Here is a 24087-nt window from a genome sequence, read left to right as displayed (position 1 = left end):
GTTCCTTTGAATTAGTATATAAAAAGAGAGTTACGTAAAAATAAAATGAGCAATGGAGACAAAAATAATAAAATACAAAAATGAAAATAATATGCCTTAGAAATTCGAAAAAATGAATATTGAAAAGGAGAAACAACATTAAAAAATGAAAAATAAAAATAAAAATAAAGCTCCACCCCAAAAATGTTGAGCCCATCTCAAGCCTTGCTATTTGATTTTTCCAAATGAAGAAAACAAGAAAATTTTTAGGAAAGTGTTGTTGCGCAGAATCGAACTCATGATGTCCAAGCGATTTCTTGAACCCACTTTACCACTGAGCTAGCCTCTTTACATGTGTTTAGGGGGTTCATTTTAATATATACACACATAAAAATAGAATTTGACCTTATATATACCGTGTAATATTTCGACGAGGGGGGGTCGGGTGACCCCCCTAACCTCCATGTAGATCCGCCCCTGGTATGTAGTACCTTTACTATCAATCTTCTTGTTTGGATAATCACTATCCATGGTAAGTAAATTAAGAACACCATAACTCAATGGAGTTTTACCTTAAATTTTGAAAATTAGAAGACAAAACAAATTGAAATATATTATAGACACATGACTTTGAATAATGATTGAATAGATGAAAACTTCAATATGTAATGTCCTTCTTTCATATATGACTTTTAGAGGTTTATTGGTATAAATCATGGTGAAGAGAGGGAAGGAAGAGAGAGGATGGTGGTGGAGGCCCATGAGATGAGAGGTTGATAAAAGAGATAGAAAGTTATTGACATGAAAATTAATTTGTGATGGTTTAATTGTGCTGATAATTAATTTAGGCTATTATTTAGAGATATGTGTATCTGATTGTATCTTCCTCAATGTATGGTAGGAAACTCTTAATTATAGTAGAATATCTCTAAATTAATATACATTGTTACGATTATAAATATTGTTATTTTGTAGAGATAATATATAATGGATAAATTAATATTTATTAATTTAAAGAGTGTTTTCGAGATTCAATGAAGGTTAAATGAATCCACTTGTGAAGCCCCAAGGAATTTAAATGAACCCACTTGTGAAAATAACATACATGAACTTGAGGTCATGATTAATGATCTTGATTACCACAATAAAATGAATGTCAATAACATGTTTGATTACCCGGGTGAAAATAATACATATTCTAAGGTTTAGAACTTCGAAGAAATTGTAGATACCATCTGAGAAAATAATGTTGACGATGAAGTTGAAGTTGAAGACGATACAATAACTTTGGAATAAGTTACACGTAAGAAATTACTCATTGCATCTAGAACTTTTCACAATTTTTGTGTTGTTCAAGAAAATAACACCAGAACTTTTGGATGCTATAAGAAAAAATAGAGATGAACTTCAACTAAATTTTTAACAAAACCAAAAAACACTATAATTATATTTCACTAAATTGTTTTAGATATTTTTATAATTTTAAAGAATTATTAATCATAATATTAATGGGAGCATATATTTATATAGGGGTCTTTCAAAAATATATTATCTTATTGAGATCAATGATTTTTTTCACAGCTTATCAATTTATTGTGTATTAATTTAGAGTGATTCTACTGTACTTGTAAGATATATAATTGTTTGAAAGTATAGATACAATTAGTATATATTGTAGTGGAATATGTTTAGTTAGACAATTTTCCCTAATTTTATTGTTGTTAGTCAACTAGTTGGTATCCAAAAGATGAACCTATTTCGAGAGTTTAATTCCTTAGATAGTCATTCAAGTTTCATGATTTTTTTAAAAAATATAATTTTTGTGTTATTTAGGATAAAAATATCATACGATTATCATTATTTTTCTCAAAAAAAAAAAAAAACCCCCCCCATTTAAAAAAGAATGATATACTTTCCTTTCGTCATGATGCAAAGTATACCCTAGACGTGACATGACCAATAGAACCCCGAGAGGCCCTAAACAAGCTATTGGCATAAGCATGACGTAAATGAATACAATTTCAAGAGATATAAGTCTCAAATCATAAGAGGATATAAAAGATACCAATAGAGTACATAAGAGATAAGCGGAATACTACTGAGTCTGACACAAGTCTTTCTAACACCATAAGAGTGGTTGGGGCGTAACCCATACATAACGTATAAGTCTGAAACAAAAGTGATCATAAAAACAATAAAAAATTAAAACATCAATGGTTTTGTCGTCGGAGCATGAGGACTCGCCAATCCACTGATCAAGCTGAGCAATTTCAATTTATACACATTTGGGAGGAGAAATGTCAGACCCTATATTATAACATAATATAGGCACAAATATGCATTAGTATAATTAGAGCTTGTCATATTCTGATTAGTTAAATCAAAACTTAACACCTCATAGATTTCTCCATGAACATTCAATGATCTATTCAAATCAAATATCAAGAACAAGCAAATCAAAATTCAAAGCATATTCAATGTATAAATTATTTGTCCACAATGTGGAATCAAAGTTCGCTATTTGTTCAAGTAATGTATCAAATAATTCAAATTACATTCGAGACAATATTTCAAGATCAAGATTTTCAATTTTTTTTTGTCTCTCATCCAGTGTCTGATACCCAATATTGGAGCCTAACTAAATTTGGATTCGCGCCGGAAAGTCTCACATTAGGGTGGTGTCTGGTTACCCATATTGGATCCCGACTAAATCCCAATTCGCGCCGAGAAGTCTCACATTGGGGGTAAAACGCTCCCTAACAAAGACAACTCCGTACCCAAGAGTATTCGAACCTGAGACCTCTTGATTAAGGATGAATGAGTACTTACTACTCAACCACAACCCCTGCCCTTTTTGGTAAGATTTTCAAATCCTTTAAACAAAGTTAAATTCAAACTTAATATACTTTATATTCTGAATAGGAAGAACAAAAAAGATTATAGAATATAGAAATTGTGATATTCATTGTATTTTGAAATCATATATAGCATTAAGAAAAATCAACAATTAGAGAGATGTTTTTAAAATTATCAATTATTTGAGTATAAAACTAATAATTCTCGTTAAATTTAAAGATATTTTCAATACTCCTCTGAAATAATTCACTTCCTATGCCCTAAGTCCCTATTCCCAGTGGTGGACCCAGGAATTTCAGGAAGAGGGTCCAAAAATTAAACAACAAAAGCTCTTTTTGAAAAAGGGAAAAAATTGTTGCAAGTGAGATTTGAACACGCGAGTACCGACTCATTAAAGATATCTAAACACACATTCAAGACACCTTAAATCACTATGCTATAACAACTTAATATGTTAAAGGTGTTCAAAATATTTAATTTAATTACTTCATATATTATTTTACTTGTATATGCGGCATTTTTTTCCGACAAAGGGTCACAATTCACATACATATGTGCCTACGCCCCTGCCTATTCCCTAACTAGCAATCAAAGGACCTATTACGCTTTACATGAAAGGACACGGGTCGTTTTGTGTATAAGTTCAAAAATAAAGGGTGATTTTTTTTTCTCTTAATCGGAACTGAGAAGTTATTGTCTCCAAAATTAGAGCTAGGGTTTTCAATTCCAAGAAAATCAAACTAGGGTTTTGGATTTTCTCTTCACAGAGAGACGACGACGGTAATGGGAAGGTACAGAAGTCGTAGTCGGAGCCTTAGCAGAAGTTGCAGTCCCGTGAGACATAAACGCCACGACGAACCACGTGACCGGCGCCGAGAACGTCGCTCTCCGGGACCTTCTGGCCTTCTCGTTCGTAATATCCCCCTTAGTGCCAGGTAACAATCCTCTTCCCCAATTTTGTTTATTTTTACCTAATGGGAGTGATGTCCTGCCCTGCTTACTTTGCGGCTAGCTGGGATTCGAAACCTTTTTTTAATCATGTTTTCATCTAACTCTTTGGGGGCAATTCTCTTTCTGAATTCTCCTTCTCATTTGTTGTTGTTGTGAACTCATACGCACATGTTCCTCTCTAGGATGACTATGCAAGTCACAATTTCCCTTTCATTGGGATTGAAATGCTTAACATGTCTTTGTCTGAATTAAATGGCTTATTAGGCGTTTAAGGGAGTTTTCAATTGTTTGAGGGGTGCTCTTATGTCTATTATGCTTTTCAGGTTATTATTTCTCTAGGTATGTTAGTTAACAATGAGCCTCTTTCATGCAGGCCTTTAATAGCTCATGCATTTGTCAACCACAATTTGATTTTTGAGTTATTTCAGTCCTCATACTAGTCCTTCTTTGTATATATTATAATGATTTTGATTATAAGAGATCGATTCAATAGAGGAAACTTCAGATCAAAGTTATATATTAAAATAATAATGTAACAAATAAATTGGAATTCTTGAAAGTTATAGAAGTTGTATCGAGTTGACAGAATGGTGTTAAAATATTTTGGGACATCTCAAAACGGAAAGAAGTTTTGCATCCTTTAACTTGAGCTCCCCTCAAACCATAAAAGTTCTCCTGAACTTGTCTCAACAACATCGCTCTGATTTGAATTATATTATCCATCAAATACTTTTTTATTCTCATGATAAACCAGGGATTAGCTTCGTCAAAAAAATTGGATCAATTGACAAATTAGCACTCTTGCATAACCTCAATGTTTTATTGGATCTAAAGAACACCAGATCAATGACTTGTTTAAGTTCATCTTTTTGACTTGAATTATCAAAAGATAATTAAGGATTGATTGATTAATCAATCAACTAAGCGTCGGACAAAAAAAGATTATGTAAGAACTTACTCGAGTTCTCTCTTATCAGAAAACTCTCTCCTATCCATTAGTTCATGGTCATTTTTTAAATCGTATTTTATACTAGCAACAATATTTTTGCATGTTCAAACACAATCCTATTCCTCTGATACCTGCACTTGCTCCTTGCAACACTGGTAGAAGCTAACATGATATTCTTCATTAAAGATGAACATTATTAAGTCTTACCTCCAAGAGAAAGTTGTTTAGTTGTGATGTTGAGGAGTAAGCTATCTTATCTCCATACATTGATACACATGGGCTATAAAGTTACTTATATAATAGATGGCTATAGAACCTTTTGAAATTATAGAATAAGAAAAAAGAAATGAAATTGCAGATTTTTTACGGTGGTTTCTGCTTATCAGTTAACATGGGTTAATAAAAGATTGCACACCCGATTTTTCTTCAGGTTGGGTAGAGTAGTTTTCGTTTCTATTTCATAAACTGATTGCGCTCTCTCTCTCTCACACACACACACACACATCAAATTTTGCTATATAACCGTGGTGTCCGGGTTAGCTTTCGCGCATCGACTAATTCCACAAGATACCTACCATCTCCCACCAGTAACAGATACCATACCAAGTAACTTTGTTCTGTCCACCAAGGCTAGGACAAATGGAAAGAATCACCTAGTGTTCTTCTGTATCTGCTGAGATTTGAACCTGATACAATGTTAAATCATTTTGTACTTTTTTGCAGGCCAGAAGATCTTAGGGTCCCCTTTGAACGTTATGGTCCCATAAGAGATGTTTATCTTCCCAAGAATTACCATACTGGGTATGCCTTTGCCTTGATTATATGGATTGCCATTTTGTACTATATTTAACAATCAATGGATCTGTTTCCTTTATGTCCCACTATTTGTTGATATCACTATGATCAATAACATTGCAATTGAGCCTTGATACCTAGCTAGTTAGTGTTAGCAGTATGAATCTTCACTATCTACTATCCTTTTCATTTTGTATAGACCAGTGTTTTCAAAAGCATAAAGCGCAAAAAAGTTCTAAGTGTCTGTTGGGGCATTTAGCACAAAGTGCAAATAAAATGTGAGCTTTAATTAAAAAAGGTGCAAATAGCTTAAGACTAATAATTAGAAGCATGAATGATAATTATATGTAAAAAGAAATTGAAAAAAGTAATCATGATAAAGTGAAACATCAAAAGGTTAGTGTCACCTCTTCAAAGAGGCTCATTGGCAAAGAAAAGTACGTCTTGGAACCTTGACGATGAGACTGAAGCGGACATTAAGCGAGGCGAAGCGCTCAACACTTTTTTAGCCTCGTTTTAGGTCTTAAGTGCGCCTTTTACAACACTGGTATATATGTCTCATTCAAATATTGTAAAAATGAAGGTTCTCTACACTTTTTATCTACATACAGATTTCACACCACAATTCAAGAGTCTCCTAACAAATATTTGTTTAGGTGAGTTTATCAACAAGCTTAAGCTTTAATCTCAACTAGTAAACATAACTATTTGTAATATTCTCTTTGTGTGTGCTCTAGAATATACATTTTTTGGAGACAATTTTATGCCATGTAATTTAAGTCTACCATGCATCTTTTACATCTTAAACCATCACGATTTAACACATAGTTGCGATGCATCTAGAGATTTACGTCATATCTGGCCAAATCATCGCAAGCAGCCTTCCCTCACTTTCATAAATTAACAAGTTTTACATTAACTGTCAGCATATTGTAACCCTCCTCCTTGATTGAGTTAGAGACCAAGCAACTTGCAATGTGAGCTCACCATGATTTTTTTAGAACAAATAAAAGCTCTCTTTGATTTTTTTAGAAGTAAAAAAACGCTCACTATGATTTTCTTTTGAGAAGATGAAAAGAAGCTCACTGTGATATTCAATCTATTTCTTTTTTCTACTCTTATACGTAGGGAACCACGAGGATTTGGCTTTGTGAAGTTCCGTTATGCCGAAGATGCAGCTGAAGCAAAAGCACACTTAAACAATACAGTTATTGGTGGACGTGATATTAGGATTGTTTTTGCTGAGGATAATCGAAAGACCCCTAAAGAAATGCGCAAGGTTTTACGCACAAGGTGCAGCATATATGTGGTTTGCTTCAAGTTGCAACCATGTTGATTATCAATCTCTTATCCAGCTCAAGTGTTATTCACCCACATCACTGAATCTAAGTCTACTACTTTTCCTGTTTAACTAGTGGACCTAGTGCTCGAGGCAGCTACAGGAGACAGAGTCCACCAAGTCGCAGATATCACTGTCAGTTAGAATTTCAACTCACACTTCTTTAAAATAGTTGTTTAGTTTCTTAACAAGTGTTAGGATCAAAAGTATTTTATTTTTTTTAAAGATTAATGGTCTAGAATTTTCTATGGCAGCTTACTCGCGCTCGGCTTCCCCCGCAAGACGTGACTCAAGGTCTGTGTTTCATAACAGAGATTTTGCTTGTGTTCTTGTATTATTTATTTTTCTTAAAAGCAAGGACTGTTTCTGATTCCAATGGGACAAAATCTAAGAACATCTATTGGAGTATAAGAAATGTGAAGCCTGCAGTCGTATTAGCAACAAATTTGTTGCCATACTGTGCATAAGTTCAACTATCAAGACAAAATTAGTCCCTTTTCCTACATTTGGAGATGAATATTGCTCTGAAGAGAGACTTTTCACATTGATCTGCTTGCGTCGCTTGCAGTATTATGGTGCATGTCCTTAGTCAAAACTTCTTTTTTATAAGTTGCAGTTGTATCCCTTGTATATTTAAGATGCTCTGTAATTGTGTGCTATTTATCTTTTTTTATTTCAGTTATTTGTAATGGTAATATACTCTTGTACATTTTGAACTTTCTTTTGGCATATATATCTCCTAAGTTGGGTGTTTGTAGAAAGGAGAGATGGCTGATACAAAGCATCTCTAGTGACAGGGATGGGAACAACACCTTCAGGGTTTACCTGTTAGCACACATATCCTTTAAAGGCTTATGCACATTGGTGGATCTTACCCAATTTTGTACCATTTCCATAAAAACTTAGTTGGTATCTGATGGTTTTGTGCTTATTTTTCCTCTTTGGTGGTTTGGAACTTAGGAGAGTGAAGTAGGATGTTTTTATCTGCTAAAGTGGTGGTAGCATCACTGTATCTAGGGGTGGCAAAATCAAACATAACCCGCCCAACCCGACCCAACCCATTTGGGTTTGGATTGGTAATTGACCCGCCCATTTGTTAGCTCAACCCATTAAAAATTGGGTTGATATGTAACCCAAATTGATTTTTGAGAAATCTTGTCAAAATATATATATATATATTTATTTATTTTTATTAGGTACTAAAAGCTTATAAAATAACAAATAAAGCTATTAAAACTTAGACAAAATTGGCAGGTTGGGTTATGACCCGTTTTGACCCAACCCAAATTGGGTTGGGTCTCAACCCGTTTATTGTCTTGACCCATTTTGAGCTGCCCAAATTTAACCCAACCCGCCCAATTGCCACCCTAACTGTATCCACTTGAATTTTAGGAATTGATCTTTTCTCTAGTTATTTGTCTGTTATCTTGTGTACTAGGAATGCTGAGGCAGTGAGGCTTTCTCAGTCCCTTGAGTTGGAAGCTTGTTAGGGCTCTTTGGCTTTCTAATTTTGTTGAATACTCTTATGAGACACTATTATCTTGAGATTATGTCAAATGTCTTGCAGGCATAATTCATCTATCCTGTAGATTTTTGAATGACATCTGCTGGTGGCTTTATTAATGCAGATGCTAAATTGAGAAAGAGACTTAAAGAATTCTGGACTAATAAAGACAATTGAGAAAAGGGACCATATCACCATAAAGTCAAAGATTCTTGCTCATGAAATGTGATGAATCTCCAGAAGTTTCAAATCACCATCATCAAAGTTCATGTGATTTTCCTTTTGTGGATTTTTTCTAGTAAGGATGAGCCTTCTATTGTACCATGGAGAACCAATTGAAGTGGTCTGGACATATTACAATCACAAAGACCTTCATTTGCTTATCTTAAAATTCATGTTTAATTTCTTAACATTGCACAATGCCCAGTTAGGAAGATAATTTAGAGCTTATAGTTGGCAAAAGAAATCATCTTCAAAGAGGCAAAGATTTTTGAAGCTTTTACTCGTTGACATTTGGTGATAATGCCTGAGGAAAGATATCTCGAGATTTTGAAAGTTGGGGCAAAGGAGAGCTTTGAAGTGATCAGATGCTGAAGAACTGTACCATATAGTGTGCTTAAACAGTGTCTGGATTAAACTGTAGTTTTTTCCAGACAATGAAATAAGGATACAGGTAAAGGTTTTGGTTTAGTAGATAAGATATTGAATGAATCTACCTTCGTGGTTTTGTTAAATGTCAATATTTTTTTGTGAGTTAGTATAGCAGTCATTTGAGAATCAGAGCTAGTTTTTACTTGTTTGTACTGTTTGCAACAGCAATATCTATTGCAAAAACTACATTGCATGGCACTTTTTATTAAGTGGCTTAATTACACTATGGTTCACAGGGACAGGGATCATGAGAAGAATCATGATGATGATTACTACTCGCCAAGGAGATCCAGGTCAAAGTCTCGGTCTATTTCTCCAAGGGATGACAGAAATTGTAGGTCGAAAGGAAGATCTTCAAGGCAATCAAGACCAATGTCAAGGTCAAATTCTCCATGCATTCAGAAAAAAGGCAGGTTCAGCATGAGTCCAAGAGATAATAGTCAAATTGCTCATGATGTGGACTCCACCCCAAGGAGGCTCAAGAGTCCTGGAAGAAATGGAGGCAGCTCAGCCAGATCTCCCTCTAGGTCCTACAGGTTTGTGAAGATATCAACTTTTTGTGAAGTTTGAATAGGAATTTTCGATATCAACTGTCAATTGAAACCATGTCCTTTCGATAGTTGTTCCTCCATATTCACACACACCTATCCTTTTACGTGGATCTAAAGGACCATCGTGGAAACACCATGATGCAGCTGCTCGAATCGCACCCTTTTGGTGTAGAGAGTTGGTGGTTGAGCTATTGCCTTGACTTGACATTTAGTTTTTTGATCTATTTATGTTCTCTTGGATTTGATTGGAAAAGTTGCATACTATTGCTGGTGACGATAGTAGTAGGTGTAAAGATTAGAAAGCTTTGTCGTGTTGTATTTTTGGCCTTGTTCCTTGTACAAATATGCTACTAACCTGTTTATATTAGTGATCTCCCCTTGTTTAATTTGACTAAATTGTTCTTTTTTACCCTCCCTCCTTGCAGTCGTTGACGGTTATCACCATCTGCTGATCTTTTTTGGAGGTCTTGGGAATATCTTGGTCTAGATGATTGGACACATGCAAACAATAATAGATGGTTACATCTGTTATGTTTGTGTTTTGTTTCTTTTTGTCATGTCACTCTAAACCTATGAACTATTGTAATATATAGCTGAGTCGTGGGTTGACATTTGGTTATTTCTGGTTATGTTCTCTATATATGAAGTTACAATGGACTTATAGCAATGTTGCTACTTGTTCTCTTTGCTCATGCAACTATCCTCGTGTGTCTGATATCTATTTAGTGTTTGCTCAAATCTTTTAGTTTATATAAATGAATTTTGGAATCCATTCTAAAGTAATTAAAAACACTTTAAAGGTTGTAAGATGGGTGAATCACTAGGTGATTTATTCCTTTTGTTGTAGTTTGGATAAGAAACTTATTTTTTAAAAGTCACAGAAATATAGTGAAGTATCAATTTTAGCAAACGATCAAGGGCTAATTATGTTTAATAATATACTTTCTCCGTTTTAAAATAAGTGTTATTTTAGCAAAAAGTAGTATCTCAAAATAAACGTCGCCTCAGAAATTTAAGACAAAATAATATGTTTTTTCAACTATACAAATAGTAGGTTCCATAATTTTAAAAATACATAATGGATTATGCTAAAATCTTTAAAACTTAAACCCATACAATTTAAATATTACATTAGGCGTTTGATCTTGACTTCATTCTACAGCAACATCTTCGGAAAAGGAATTTTATCACAAAATCTCAATTAATTTTTGGGCGAATCGATAACCATCTATTGTCAATTATCATGTTTAAATTAATGATGGGTAGAATTAGATGACCAATAAAAATATTCACAGATAATTTTTCTTTTTACACACAAAAAGGCAAATAAAAAATTAATCCGACCTGCCGGATTCGAACCAGCGACCTAAAGATTACAGCACCAACTACAGTCTTCCGCTCTACCAACTGAGCTAAGGTCGGATTGCTTAATTTAGTGGTCGATAAATAAATATAGTAAAACAGAGATTGGTCTTTTCTTTTATTTATGTTTTCTCTAATTACCCATTTCCACTCGTTTAACGCATGAAAATACACCGTGTGCATTAGTTATACATGACATAAAAAGGTGTACCAAACAAGGTATTACTAATACACACACCTAATGCATGCATTATTTTTCCTAATACACTCTACCAAACGACCCCTTATTGTGTCCATCTACGTTGTTAATTTGCAAGGTGTGTTCGTTCAACAGGCAAAATGTTTATAATGTCCACCCGTCTTAATTTATGTAATGCAGTTTGATTTGACATGAAATTTAAGATTTACAACTTCTAATATTAAATAAGTCATATATATTTGTGTAACTATAAATCAATTCATTAAAGAATCAATATTTTAAAGCTAAATTGTTTCTCCCTCTAATTCATATTAAGTGAATTGTTAGAGATATGATACACCCCTTAAAAAATAATTAAGAATGTGATTTAGAGATTTCTTTCCACTATTACACTTTTGATTATTTCTAAATCAATCCCTTAAAAACTGTAAAACAGTAAAAAAAAGAAGAAAAAAATCGATTTTAAGGAAAAAAACAATTACACACACTATAGACATAATCTAGTATTGCAATATTGGTATAATTATTTGGACTCGTTAATTATTATTTTGAATAGATCTAGGTGGTGTAAGGGTTAGCTTTGAACTCATTAATGAGGGAATTTTTTGTAACTAACTAATTAATTATGATGTATATAAGGGTAACATTTATACAAGGTGAAGAACGCACTATCGAGATCCGATGATACTTACATGATAATTTTATCGTATTCATACTACACTTGTTGCACGCACGCATATTTTGTGCAGGTGTCGCGATAGTGGGGAGTGTGTTAGGAGACACCACTAAGCACAAATCCCCTTTACAGTAACAAATAACACATACTTGAGAAAAATATCATGTTGCATAATCACTCATCTAAAAGCTATTAGACTACAAAAATCGGATAGAAAAAGGGGAATGTTGACAAAGGAAATATCATGTCACTTATTGTTAATTGGACTCAAACATCCCAGGATTTTTATTCATACACCTGTTGATCTGTTGGAGTACTCTTGAACCAACGACGCAAACAGCGATGGCCTTTCAAGCAATGTACTTGGTCTCTCATATTCCTTTGCCCATCCTGTCAAACAAGTATGCATAAGTTAAGACATCAGTAATTAAATGAATCATCTGTGTAGTGTTCAGTCGACTTACCATCATCTACAACAAGAACACGATCACAGTCTATCACAGTTGGTATTCGGTGAGCAATAGTGATAATAGTGCAGTTTGCAAAGTCCTCGCGGATAATCCCCTGGATGACAGCATCAGTTTGAGAATCAACAGAAGCTGTTGCTTCATCCATGAAAAGAATTTTACTATTCTTGAGCATGACTCTCCCTAAGCAAAGGAGCTGCCTTTGTCCAACACTCCAGTTGTCTCCACTTTCTACCACTGGGGAATTAAGTTTCTCAGGCTTTGCTGCTACAACATCTTTTAATTGGCAGCGTTCAAGACTCTATAGATACAAAAAAACAGAGTTAAAGAAAAGGCGGAAATTCTAAAAGATATGATATGATGATTAGATGAAAATTCTTTACATACCCTCCATATTTCATCATCTGAATACATTTCTAGCGGATCAATGTTGCTTCTGACTGTCCCTTGAAATAGAATTGGTTCTTGAGGGATGATACCAAAGCGTGATCTAAGATCATGAAGTCCGAGCTTGCAAATGTCAACACCATCAATTATGATGGTTCCAGCTGAAGGTTCCACTATCCTAAAGAAAACTTGTATTAGAGTGGACTTCCCACTTCCAGTCCGGCCAACAATGCCAATTTTATCTCCTCCATTAATTCTAAGAGAGATTCCTTTCAGAACCAGTGGTGTATTAAACCTGTACCGAACCTGCAAGGAAGACGCATATAGTTCTATTCAGAGGCAGGAGAGACCTAAAGGGTCTATGACAAGGCAAAGAAGCTCGAAAATGATTCATGAACTAAAAAACTTAGTTAGTCATGCTAGTATCACCTGCAAGTTATTGATCTCAATATCACCACGATATGGCCAATCAACAGATGGAAGACAATTTGCTATCCTCCATGAGGCTTCTGATGGTATTCTTATGAACTGCTTTATCCTTTCAACTGAAACCATTCTGTTCTCAACCATACAGCTCATGTATACGGCCCAAAAGAGCACACTATTTAGAGGCAGTCCATAGGATAGTGCCAATCCAACATATTCTGATGACAGATAAAATGATTCAATCAATTAGCAATAGAGAAATTTATGATCAATGAATTATAATTCTCAGCAGTTTATCTTAATCTATATTTACTGAACTTTATTTTCTATACTTCTGAAACTCATTTATATCAATACCAGGAGTCAGGACATGGAGAGTTTATCTTAATTATAAGAACGGGTGTCCACATTATTTCATTGTCAATGAAGTCAAACCAAAGATGATCTAAGAATTTCACCTGGTGGGATAACAAAGCTTGGCAGCAAGACCATGAAAACGGTGGCAATGCAGATCAAAATACTACCAATAAACTCTAGGCGAAGACCTAGCCACTCATTTGATGCATTGCTGTGGAAATCCATCCGTAGATTAGCATTGACTCTGTCAACATTTCCTTGGAAGAACATATCTTCCTTCCCAAAGCAGCGTACAGTCATGATCCCTGATACGGTTTCAGAGAAGTGATGGAGGATTGGAGCTTTGGTGATTGAACCAAGTCTGGTTAATTCACGCGAGGACGCAATGTAGTATCTCTGTACGCCAGATGAAAACAAGGAAAAGGAAATTAGTACATATGCAATAGTAGGAATCTACTGCAATTATATCTGAACGACTTTATCTTCTTCTTTTATGTCTGCATGACCTTATCATTCTTTAAATGATGAACAGTTTAGTTTCATTAGAATGTTTCATGTGCTATACCACCAGAAATTAGAAATTGGTGTCTGCTAGGCCTTCCAATGATCAGTGTAGCTTGGTGTACTCGTGTAATATTTTGAACTACATCTAGCATAAACATATAACACTATTGGTGATGCAGCATATCCTGGTGGCAGTTAAAAGAAACTAGCTAAGACATTCAATGCAAACTTTGTCAAGTGTAGCTAACTATAGAATGAACGGTGACGAAATGAGGTTGAGGAAGATGGAGTTATCCAATAGCAGTAGAAACAATGGCACTCCAATCAGAAGTTATCTTACCCGGTACCAGAAATTGAGCCAGATTAGGGGGACTATAAGGAAGATAGTTGGCCAAGCACTCTGGAATGTTATAAACAGCATGCCAATCACTGTAAAGTACATCAGAAGCACTATACTTAGAAACAATGGAATCATAAAGTCAACATATGCCTGATCAGTTGATACCTGAAAAATCAAAATCATCCATTAGATCAGTGAAGCAAGATTCTATACTTGTCATAAATCAGAATCTGGTGAAGGAAGATACTGTACTCGACTTAATATTCTTCCTGATGGAGTAGTGTCAAAGAATGACATCGGAGCATGCAGTATGCTATTGATAATTTGATCGAACAAACGTTGAGCTGTTTTGAGACCCAAAATTGCAACAAGATATGATCTGCCAATCACAAAAATGCAACACATGCCAGCTATGATTGAGTAAACATCTATAAATAGAGAAGGATTCCATGCATGGTCCTTTGAGGTCTCATATGCCAACCAAAAGTCATTCGCCATAGCGGCCGCTTGCCAAAATAAAGAAATGATTACTACAGCTACTACTCCCCACCATCCAAAAGCCTCAGTGCAGTACTGCTTGTAGACATCAAAACTGACATGACCAGCTTCTCTTTCCTCGTCTTTGATAAGCTTGGAACTACCCTTTGGCTGTTGGTCTAAAGAACTGCTTCCACCATTGGCTACCACTTGAGATTTCTGGGATGACTTTGGGGTTAGTGGATGAGGTGATTTTGGTGATGATTGCGGGAGGCATTCACCAGAAGCTTCAGTGCTACTTTCCACGAGCTCCATTGAGTTCTCATGGGCAGCAACAAGATCACCAAAATCCATACCCGATTTTAAAAGCTCATCATATTTCCCAGACTGCACAATCTGACCATCTCTCATCACCTGTTGATATAGAAAAAAATGAACATTTCGAAATTCGAATGCAACTTCTTCGTTAAAAAAAATAGAAATGACAATCATCATCTTTTGTAAAAGATGCATATGTATAATAGAAATCTTACAATTATAGTGATAATTTGTTCATCATATTCTTACTATATAAAGGAAATACTAAAGCTTTAGATAACCTTGTTCGAGCTGCTATGCAAAGTAAGTCAATGTGATGCTTACCAATATAAGATCTGCATTGTGAAGGAAGTCAACTTGGTGAGTGACAAGAACAACAGTCTTATCCTTCAAAGCTCCCCTTACACATTCCTGCACAGAATGATATCAGTTGCATAGCATATTTTTTTCCTCATTCAAAGATTTTACTATACAAAAAAAACAACAGCTTGTTGATAAAATCATTTTCCTATTCCTTTTTCTCCGATACATGACTTAACCCTCAAAAGCTGTAGCATGGGCAGACTACATGTAGCAACTTATGCGGAATTTTTTTTTAGAAGAAGCAATATATCAATTGGAGTGACCTTAAATATTTCTGATCCAGTTTGAGCATCAACAGCGCTAAATATATCATCTAGAAGATAGACATCACGATCCTGATATACTGCTCTTGCGAGTTGTATCCTCTGCTTCTGACCTCCGCTGAGGTTGATTCCTCGTTCTCCTATCTCAGTTTGGTCTCCATGTTCCAGAATTTCCATGTCCTTCTCCAAAGAACAAACCCGTAGTACATCTTTGTATCTTTTGTTGTTCATTGGTGAACCAAACAAGATGTTCTCTTGGATAGTAGAGTTTTGTATCCATGAGGTTTGGGCAACATAAGCAGTGCTTCCACAGACTCTGACCTGTATGGTAAGACAAGTGTTAGAAACTACAACAGACTGGCAGCAATAATTCAGCACTCGGATATATTTCAATGGACGACAACATATAAGGAAACTGTCTAGCCAGTCTTAAATCGCCCAAACTCAATTTGTTTGCTTGCTGCAGAATCACTGTGAAGTTGCCAGTGCAAAAGAGATTGATAAAACAAAATTGGAAATGCTTGAGAAAATCACAAAAGCAAAATCAAATTTTCAGTGATCACCAATATTAACATGGTAAGTACAAAAAAAAAAGGTGATTTTACCTCTCCCGATATTTTATGAAGTTCACCAAGTATTGATGCCAACAAAGAAGACTTTCCTGATCCAACCATTCCAACAATTGCAGCAAGTTCCCCCTTTCGAACTTCAAGATTTATGTCTTTCAGAACAATTTGATCACCATCATCTTCCCATGAAAACGTCCCATCTTTAACCTCCACCGCAATCCTGCCATTACAGCCTTGTTGTCTTTCGACAACATTAGAATCCAATTCACGGCTTGTCATATATCCATCTAACCTACCTAGAGATACCATGGCTTGTGAAATTGACAGAAGGGACTGAGGGAAGTTTCTGATAGGATCCTGTAAAATTCTGAAAACTGTTGTTGCTGTGAATACAGTAGCAGCATCTAAAGGGTTTTTGAAAAAGATTGCAGCTCCAAACGTAAACGCTGATATGACCTGCGACATACTCCACAGTAATGACAAGTTCCAAGAAAGCAAGTATATGAACTTACTAAGCCATTTGAATTCCTGATTACGTAAAGATAGAATTTTTTCTTTGAAGTGTTCTTCCCATGCCTGAAACTTAATGACACGCATGTTCCCTAACAGTTCATTTATTACCTTCATCCTTGAATCACGCTTAATCGTCAAGTGGTATTGGTACTGATTGCTTTTGCTCGACATCCATAGTGTACTGATCAAAGTAGCAACTATTAAAATAAGTGCAGCGAACATCGAAACACCCAAGTAATAGTACAAGAGAAGTAATGAAGCTACAATTTGTAATGGCATCATCCATACAGCATGCAGTTGTAACATCATGTCCGATAGCTGTTGGGAATCAACAGCCATATAATTCACTATTTGTCCAACACCATGAGCTTGTCTAGATGAACAAGTCAATCTCAGCCCTTTCTTGTATATAGTAGTGATAATGGATGATCGAATCTTCATTCCAAGTAACTCAGATAGGAAACTGAAGTGATGTGCACTAAGAACTTCAAGTACTTTGGAAATCAATAGAATCAACACTAGATAATACCCCTCAGAAGGATTTGATCTATCCCCAGAAGTAAAACTAATGAAACTTTGAATAAGAACTGGTCCAACATACATAACAACCAACTGTAATATTGCAAGTAAACTAATTATAACAAGATCTTTCCAGAAACATCGGATCAATGTCGTTAGTACAGGATACTTCACATTTTCACCTGACTTAGGCCACTTCTTTTCGAAAAATTCCTCCATTTTTTCCGCTCGAAAATCAGGTGGGAGCGAAGGCACTTCATCTAACTTCAAAGCAGATTTATATCCTTTACTAAGCAATGGATTCATCCAATTCCACACTGCCTTAGAAAACAGCGAAGCTGTTTCATATCCACTCACATTAGAATCCAATTCATCATCGTTCCCCACAACACCATCTTCACAAATCCCAGATGATCCTCTTATCGAAACAACAACAAGATACACATACAAAGGAAGACTAGCCAATACAACTATATCATCCATTCTCAAAACCACCAAATCATTTCCAGTAAAAAATAGACGAATAATAGCAGTAATAGCAAAGAGAAACACTATAACATAACTCAATCCCCAATACACACGAAGTGCCATGGGATGAGAAACAGCAGCAAATCTCTTCTCGTGTACAATCAGAACTAAAATAGCAAAATAAGTTACAGCATGAATCAATCTGAAATAAGCCTCTGCCATTTCCCATCCTGATTGAACACCCTTAGTAAAGGCTAATATGCATAAAACACTATAACTTATAGCTAAAACACTTGTCACAAGTAGAGATCCATAGAACCAAAAAGTAACCCTATATTTAGGCCTCTCATCACCTAAAAGAGGTTTATCAAGAGAATATTCATTCTTGATAAATCTTGAACACAACTTTTTAACTCCTAATATGAGTAACACAAACAAGAAAAACAGATCAACAGAAGATAACAGAATCCTCTGAGGACATGGTGAAAGAAAAATGAACTTACACCATGTTAAAACAAGAGAGAGAAAAGATGAATTATCTAAAGATTGAATAGAAGAAACAGAACAATTAAGAGATGTGAGCCAAGAATCAGCCCCCATGACTAAAATTTTAGCTCACAAGTCTCAAGAACAAAACTATGTAAAACACAAAACAAGATAAGTAACTAATTTTCTCTCATTCACACACACACGAACTTGGCATGAAGAGACAACTCATGAAAGTTGTATAAAAAAACTATGTATATGGTTTGGCATCTTCAAGATTCTTTATATATCATAATAATTAGCCGCTCATTAATACCAAGATTACACATGTGTCCACATGCAAATATCTATTTTTTCTCTCCGTCCATTTATGTGGCATTATAATAAAAACTTAATAATTAACTTATTATTTCTAATAAGAGAATCTTTTTTATAAAAGAAATAGGTCTATAATAAGACACATGACATAATTGTAATATTTCCTTTCTATTAAAATTATGAGTAATTATAATATAAATTAAATATAACATATTATGTTTTCTACCAATATAAAAAAATGATTATATTTTGCTCGAATCACTTATCACCTCTTGTGGAATCACATTTTTTTTTATGTTTGATATCTCTATTAAAACTTTAACTAAATTTGAATCGCATATCATAAAATTTATTTGAGCGTGAGACTTTTTATGAAATTCTGATTAAGAAAGAAGCCGGTGGAATCACAAAGTTGAGAAATAGCATCTTTTACGGGTTGGGAGATGAGATTGATGCATGGTGCTAAAATTAAAAACAATTGTAGAAACAGACAAACTAGGTACTTTTTTTACTATAGAAGACGGTTGGTTATTATTATATTATGGGTAATGCTAAATGGTCAGAAAAAATTGGCTAGAATTTGGCCAGAAAGGCAAAAAGACCATAATATCCTTATTTTAATTTTTGCATTTATTCCATTATACTTTTCCCTCCAAAACAAAAGTAACTTTTTTCTATTTCCCAAACTCCTTACCATAATAATTATGGGTACAATAAATTCACGCAGTGAGCATTTATTAGTCTGCATCGATTGTCTCAGATTTTTAGCCCTTCTAGATGATATATACTAATAAGTAGGTGAATCTGATATTTGAATACTTCAAATACATTAATATTTAGCTCAAATATGAGTTTTAAGATAAATTTAAAATAAGAATAATGAAATGGTATTCAATTTGGATTCAAACCTAGGTCTCATTGGTGATTTCTCAAACTTTTACAAATATTACAATGACACTCTTATGTTTCTTATAGGTGCACTGTTAATCAAATCATAATTTCTATCAATTTTTCAGAATAAATATGCACATATACACATGATTTTTTCCGATATTAAAGGATGCAATAGGGTGGGTCCGCCTCTTGATGGAAGTAAGTATTGTTTTAACTGCATTGGAAAATGAATATATTACTGGCTATATGATTTCTATCAATAAAAAAAAAAAAAAATTGACAGAAGAAAAGTTTTGGCAAGTAGGACCAAATGTATATTTAAGACAAACACGTGATGGAGCTGTACCAAGCAAATACCTTTGCTACTATTTAACCGAATTACAGTAATGATTAAACGGTAGTTGTATAATGGTAAAAAAATGTACAACATGTTGAATCAAAATTGACATTATATAAAATACTAGGGGTGTGTTTGGTTTCAATTTTCTCATGTCTAGTAGTAAGTTTAAATGTTTTGGGGTAGGAAAATCAAGTGGACCCAGTTTCATCTAATATAGGGGAAAAAAGAATTTTCTAAGAAAGTAAAAAAAATAATCAAAACTCTCTTTCAACTTCATCATTCAAGCTGACCTAGACATAAATTACAATTCATGATCAAGGACTCGATACCTGGCCTCAACCTAAGATGTGAGTCCTACCACTGACCCAAGCTTCGACCCTGACCCTAACCTCATCACGAAACACAACTTTTGACTAGGGACTCAAGACATGACCTCAAATCGAAGATACGAGTTCCAATATTGACCCAAGATCCGATCTTGACCCTGACTTCAAATCCCGATCAAGGACCTAACTTCTGATCCCACCCCTGAGTTAGGGTCAAGGTCAAGTCAGGATTCTGGCTCAAGGTAAAAGTCGAGCCTAAAGTCTGCATAAAGGCCGGTAACTGGGTACCAAATCGAGGTCGAAAGTCAGATGTTCGATAGGAACTGGGTCTTGGATAAGAGATGGGGAGTCAAACTCGAGGGTTTGGATTTGGGTCAGGATTAAATCGAATCCCAAGGCAGGATGAGGGGTAAGGTCGAGAGTTAGACCCCAAGTCTTAAGTCAAGGTCGGATCTGGATTAGGTCGTTGTCGTGAGTCACGGTCAGGAGTTGGGTCTATAATCGAGATCAGTGTTAGGTCCTAAATCTGAGTCGAGAATATGTCTAGAATCGAAGTCATGATTAGGGTCCTAGGTCAGGTACGAAGTCGTATCGAGGTTTGGAGTTGGGTCCCGAATTGAGGTCACAAATCGGGGGTGAAAGTTTGTCGCAGGTCAAAATTGGGTCCTCCGATATCGAGTCGGGGTTGGGGGATAAGGTCAGGAATCAAGGTTGTGTTAGGTCTCGAGTCGGCGTCGGGTAGCGGGTATGTTGTAGGTGGGATCGATTGTCGGGTCCCGCTTTAGGATTAGATTAGGATCTTAATGAGGATCAAGTTCTTAGTTAAGGTTGCGGTTGTGGTTGAGGTCATAGTCGTATCTCGTGTCTATGTTGGGGTCAGTTTAGATGTCGAGCCAGGATCAAGACATGGATTTGAATCCTTGTCAAAAGGTGAGGGTCCGAATTCGATGTCATAGTATTTGCCCAAATTATGCCTAAAATGTTAGAGATAATTTTTTCTCTTTACTAGTCAAACATCAAATAAAAATATTTTTCGTGAGTTTTCTCCTTTCCTACCAAACACATCCCAAGTGCTACTATTTAGTAATGAACCCTTTTAAATTTTAACTTTTATACATTAAACATACACACACAAATAAAAAAAAAGGGTTTCATTATCCATGTGTTTTCCTATAGTTTTAGGTTAATTGCTTTATTTTTTTTAGTTGATCACTTTTAATTTTTTGTTGTAGGTCATTTTAATGCACTCCCTCCTCTGTTTTTTTAGTTGTCACGTTGCGATTTTTGAGAGTCAATTTGATTAATTTTCAAAGCTAAATTAAATTACATTAATTCAATATTTTAAAATAAAATTTTAGATATTCAAAAACTATACAAAAAATACTATAAATTATATCAATATAATAAAAAAATACATTTTAAAATGTTAGTCATATTCCTATCGTTTAACTCTAAAAGAGAAAATGACATTTAAAAAAGAGGGAGTAATATGTCAATACAAATAAAGAAGATGGCATGTCTGCTGAAAATTGAAGAGTCTGTGGACTACAGCAAAAGACTGGTCCAAAAGTAGTTTCGCTTTCAAGCCTAGGTGTTTGACCATACATTATAATAAATCACTGAGATAGAGGTCCAAAATCAGTACCTCTTTGATCAAGACTGAAGTGTTTGATAAATCATTATATTCCTAAAAATTTACTTCCTTTTTAAGTTAAATTGTCTTCTTCTTTTTCTGTGGTAGGACCTCAGAAATTTGGCTCAAATCGAGCTTATAATGTAAGAAATTTCTTTGCTATAAAAACTTTGGGATTTAGAGCAGATATATATTTATTATAAAAAAAAGTTCATATATATTTTTATCATTACAAAAGTAGTTTATATATATTCATATTGTTATAAAAAGTGGTTTACATATACCTTTTTCATTCAATAGAGTTGAAAACATTAATTTTAAATTTATTTTAAAAAAAATTGCATAGGAATATATATAATCCTTCTAGCAAAGTTCTAGGTATATTTGATATTTCTCCACACATATTTTTTTTTTTTTTGACTTTTTGATTCAACGCCTAATTTGAGTATCTCCCTTATAGATCTATTTGCTTATCATTATTTTAGTTTTTTTTTACTCTTATTTAATTTTTTTTCTTTCATTTTTAGTGGAAAAATATGAGGGGAAAAAAGTGGATGAAAAAAGTAGTAAAAATAATTCAAATTAAATTTTGCAGCTATATTGCAATTTAATTGGACATCTATGATAAATTTTACAAAAAAAATGGGTGAAAAATGAATTTGACCATCAAAATAAGAAAGGCAAGAAACTTTTTTTCTAAAAAAGTTAAAATTATTTTTTTTCATTCTTGTTAGACAAAAAAAGTAATATGGGTCATTTGTATAGCTGTAAAGTATATGTGAGCTATTTTAATAATAAATGATATATGTACTCTAAATTATAAAATTAGAGAGTATATCATAACCTTTTATTATTTTAAAAATTAAAAAATAGACATCTTGCAGAAAAACTAAAATTGAACGTGTTGTTGTCATTTTAATAATGCAATCCTTTTTTTTTTAAATATAAATTTGTGGGATATTTGTCACAATAATATGATATTATGGACCACAATGGCCTGCTGAAAATTGCCTAGTGGTAAAAGGACTGGGTACAAATCCAATTTTATTTAAATAAAACTGACCCTAGTCTAGTACAAATTTCAAGACGCAACCCTTGATTTATTAAGGTCAACACGCTACATATGTTCAGTTCTGAGCGCGTAAGGAATATTAAAATCTCAAATTAATAAGAACAAAAGTTTTTGGTTTTTATATGATTTTGAAATTGAGTTAAATTCAAAATTCTATTTATTTAATATGGTAGAAATAAATGTTCCTTAGCAGAAGTTTTTTTTTTCATTTCTAAGACTCGAATAACTTCTTATTTATCCTACCATACTTCTTTATGGTTACAATACTACTCTCTTCGTCCCAAACTAATTACTACTATATTTCATTTTTTGAAAGTTAATTTTTATTTTTTAAAATAAAATTTAATTTAATTAATTTAATATTTCTAAATTAAAAAGTAGATATTTAAAATTACACAAAATTACTACTCTATAAATTACAATCTTTCTAATATAAATATCATAAAAATAAATATTTTAATATAAATTAAAATTTAAATAATTTGACTCTCAAAAAATAAACGTGATATATATTTGTTGGTAGCCAAATTAGGCTCGAAAAGTAATAAAAACATAGAAGGACACATGGTGCATCGGTCGATACAAACACATGAAAATATGTGGTAACGATAAGTTTAAATTTAATGCTTCAATACTCCCAAAGTTTAATATTTTTAATTGGTAAATTCCTAGTTATGCATACATTATTTTATTTATATCAATGAAATTCATTTAAATAAAGGGATAAAACAGGAATAATTGTTTTTTTTTATTTCTTACTCGGAGTTCATGGAGCTTCGACCAAATTCGAATTGCGCACTGTAGGGACTATTCGGGGGTGACACTCCCAACATGATTTTTCCATACCCAGGACTCGAAGTGCTTATTCTTCAATATTTTCAAACTTTATATATATATTTATTTTAATCATTAAATTACAGAATATTCTCATTTTTTTGTTTTATTCCTTTTTTCCTAATCTAACGTATCTATCAGAAAAAAAATTCAAAGATAAAAATAGATAGTGAAGACCAAGTTTAATTAGTACCAAAAGTCATGAGATTGTCGTAATTGATTTTGACAAAGTAATCGTGTGAAAGTTAATACTTTATATATATAATTTTTAAATACAATTTTTTTAAAGCATTAATCTTATTTTAAAAATTAATCAAATTAAATATTGAGAATTAAAATGGGACAATTATTGCCATGTCTGATGTTACGGCAAAAAGATGTCTATGATTAAAGACAACAAA

General features: G+C 33.8%; 2 protein-coding genes and 1 non-coding gene across 3 annotated transcripts; 1 reads left to right on the top strand and 2 right to left on the bottom strand.

Moving 5' to 3' along the window:
* Nucleotides 1-3470: 3470 nt before the first annotated feature.
* Nucleotides 3471-10242, top strand: LOC102588722 (serine/arginine-rich SC35-like splicing factor SCL28). The gene is made up of 7 exons (XM_006356930.2): nt 3471-3770; nt 5459-5536; nt 6659-6823; nt 6946-7004; nt 7124-7163; nt 9261-9560; nt 10001-10242. Exons 1-7 carry the CDS (start codon nt 3619-3621, stop codon nt 10005-10007), a joined length of 801 nt encoding a protein of 266 aa, XP_006356992.1. The 5' UTR covers nt 3471-3618; the 3' UTR covers nt 10008-10242.
* Nucleotides 10243-10913: 671 nt separating this feature from the next.
* On the bottom strand, nt 10914-10997 carry TRNAY-GUA (transfer RNA tyrosine (anticodon GUA)). Its single transcript is given in 2 exon segments — nt 10914-10949; nt 10961-10997. It is a non-coding gene; the product is annotated as a tRNA-Tyr (tRNA).
* A 925-nt stretch (nt 10998-11922) lies between these two features.
* LOC102588391 (ABC transporter C family member 14-like) lies at nt 11923-18574 on the bottom strand. Its single transcript, XM_006356928.2, has 10 exons — nt 16320-18574; nt 15715-16035; nt 15413-15499; nt 14546-15184; nt 14294-14458; nt 13551-13845; nt 13096-13310; nt 12667-12972; nt 12277-12580; nt 11923-12202 (listed from the first exon to the last, which is right to left on the bottom strand). The coding sequence occupies exons 1-10, from the start codon at nt 18381-18383 to the stop codon at nt 12102-12104; spliced, it is 4497 nt and encodes a 1498-aa protein (XP_006356990.1). The 5' UTR covers nt 18384-18574; the 3' UTR covers nt 11923-12101.
* Between the last annotated feature and the right edge of the window lie 5513 nt (nt 18575-24087).

Source organism: Solanum tuberosum, unplaced genomic scaffold (genome assembly GCF_000226075.1).
Source record: "Solanum tuberosum cultivar DM 1-3 516 R44 unplaced genomic scaffold, SolTub_3.0 scf00239, whole genome shotgun sequence".
NCBI classification, from domain to species: domain Eukaryota; kingdom Viridiplantae; phylum Streptophyta; class Magnoliopsida; order Solanales; family Solanaceae; genus Solanum; species Solanum tuberosum.
The sequence above is the reverse complement of the archived record's forward strand: the minus strand, read 5'-3'. Positions and strand labels throughout refer to the sequence as shown.

Coding starts and splice junctions, on each gene's coding strand:
- LOC102588722 (XM_006356930.2), top strand. CDS start 3,619: ATGGGAAGGTACAGAAGTCGTAGTCGGAGCCTTAGCAGAAGTTGCAGT. Junction 3,771..5,458: donor AATATCCCCCTTAGTGCCAG/GTAACAATCCTC, acceptor ACTTTTTTGCAG/GCCAGAAGATCTTAGGGTCC. Junction 5,537..6,658: donor CCCAAGAATTACCATACTGG/GTATGCCTTTGC, acceptor TCTTATACGTAG/GGAACCACGAGGATTTGGCT.
- LOC102588391 (XM_006356928.2), bottom strand. CDS start 18,383: ATGGGGGCTGATTCTTGGCTCACATCTCTTAATTGTTCTGTTTCTTCT. Junction 16,036..16,319: donor TTCATAAAATATCGGGAGAG/GTAAAATCACCT, acceptor CTTACCATACAG/GTCAGAGTCTGTGGAAGCAC. Junction 13,311..13,550: donor AAGCTTTGTTATCCCACCAG/GTGAAATTCTTA, acceptor ATCTGTCATCAG/AATATGTTGGATTGGCACTA.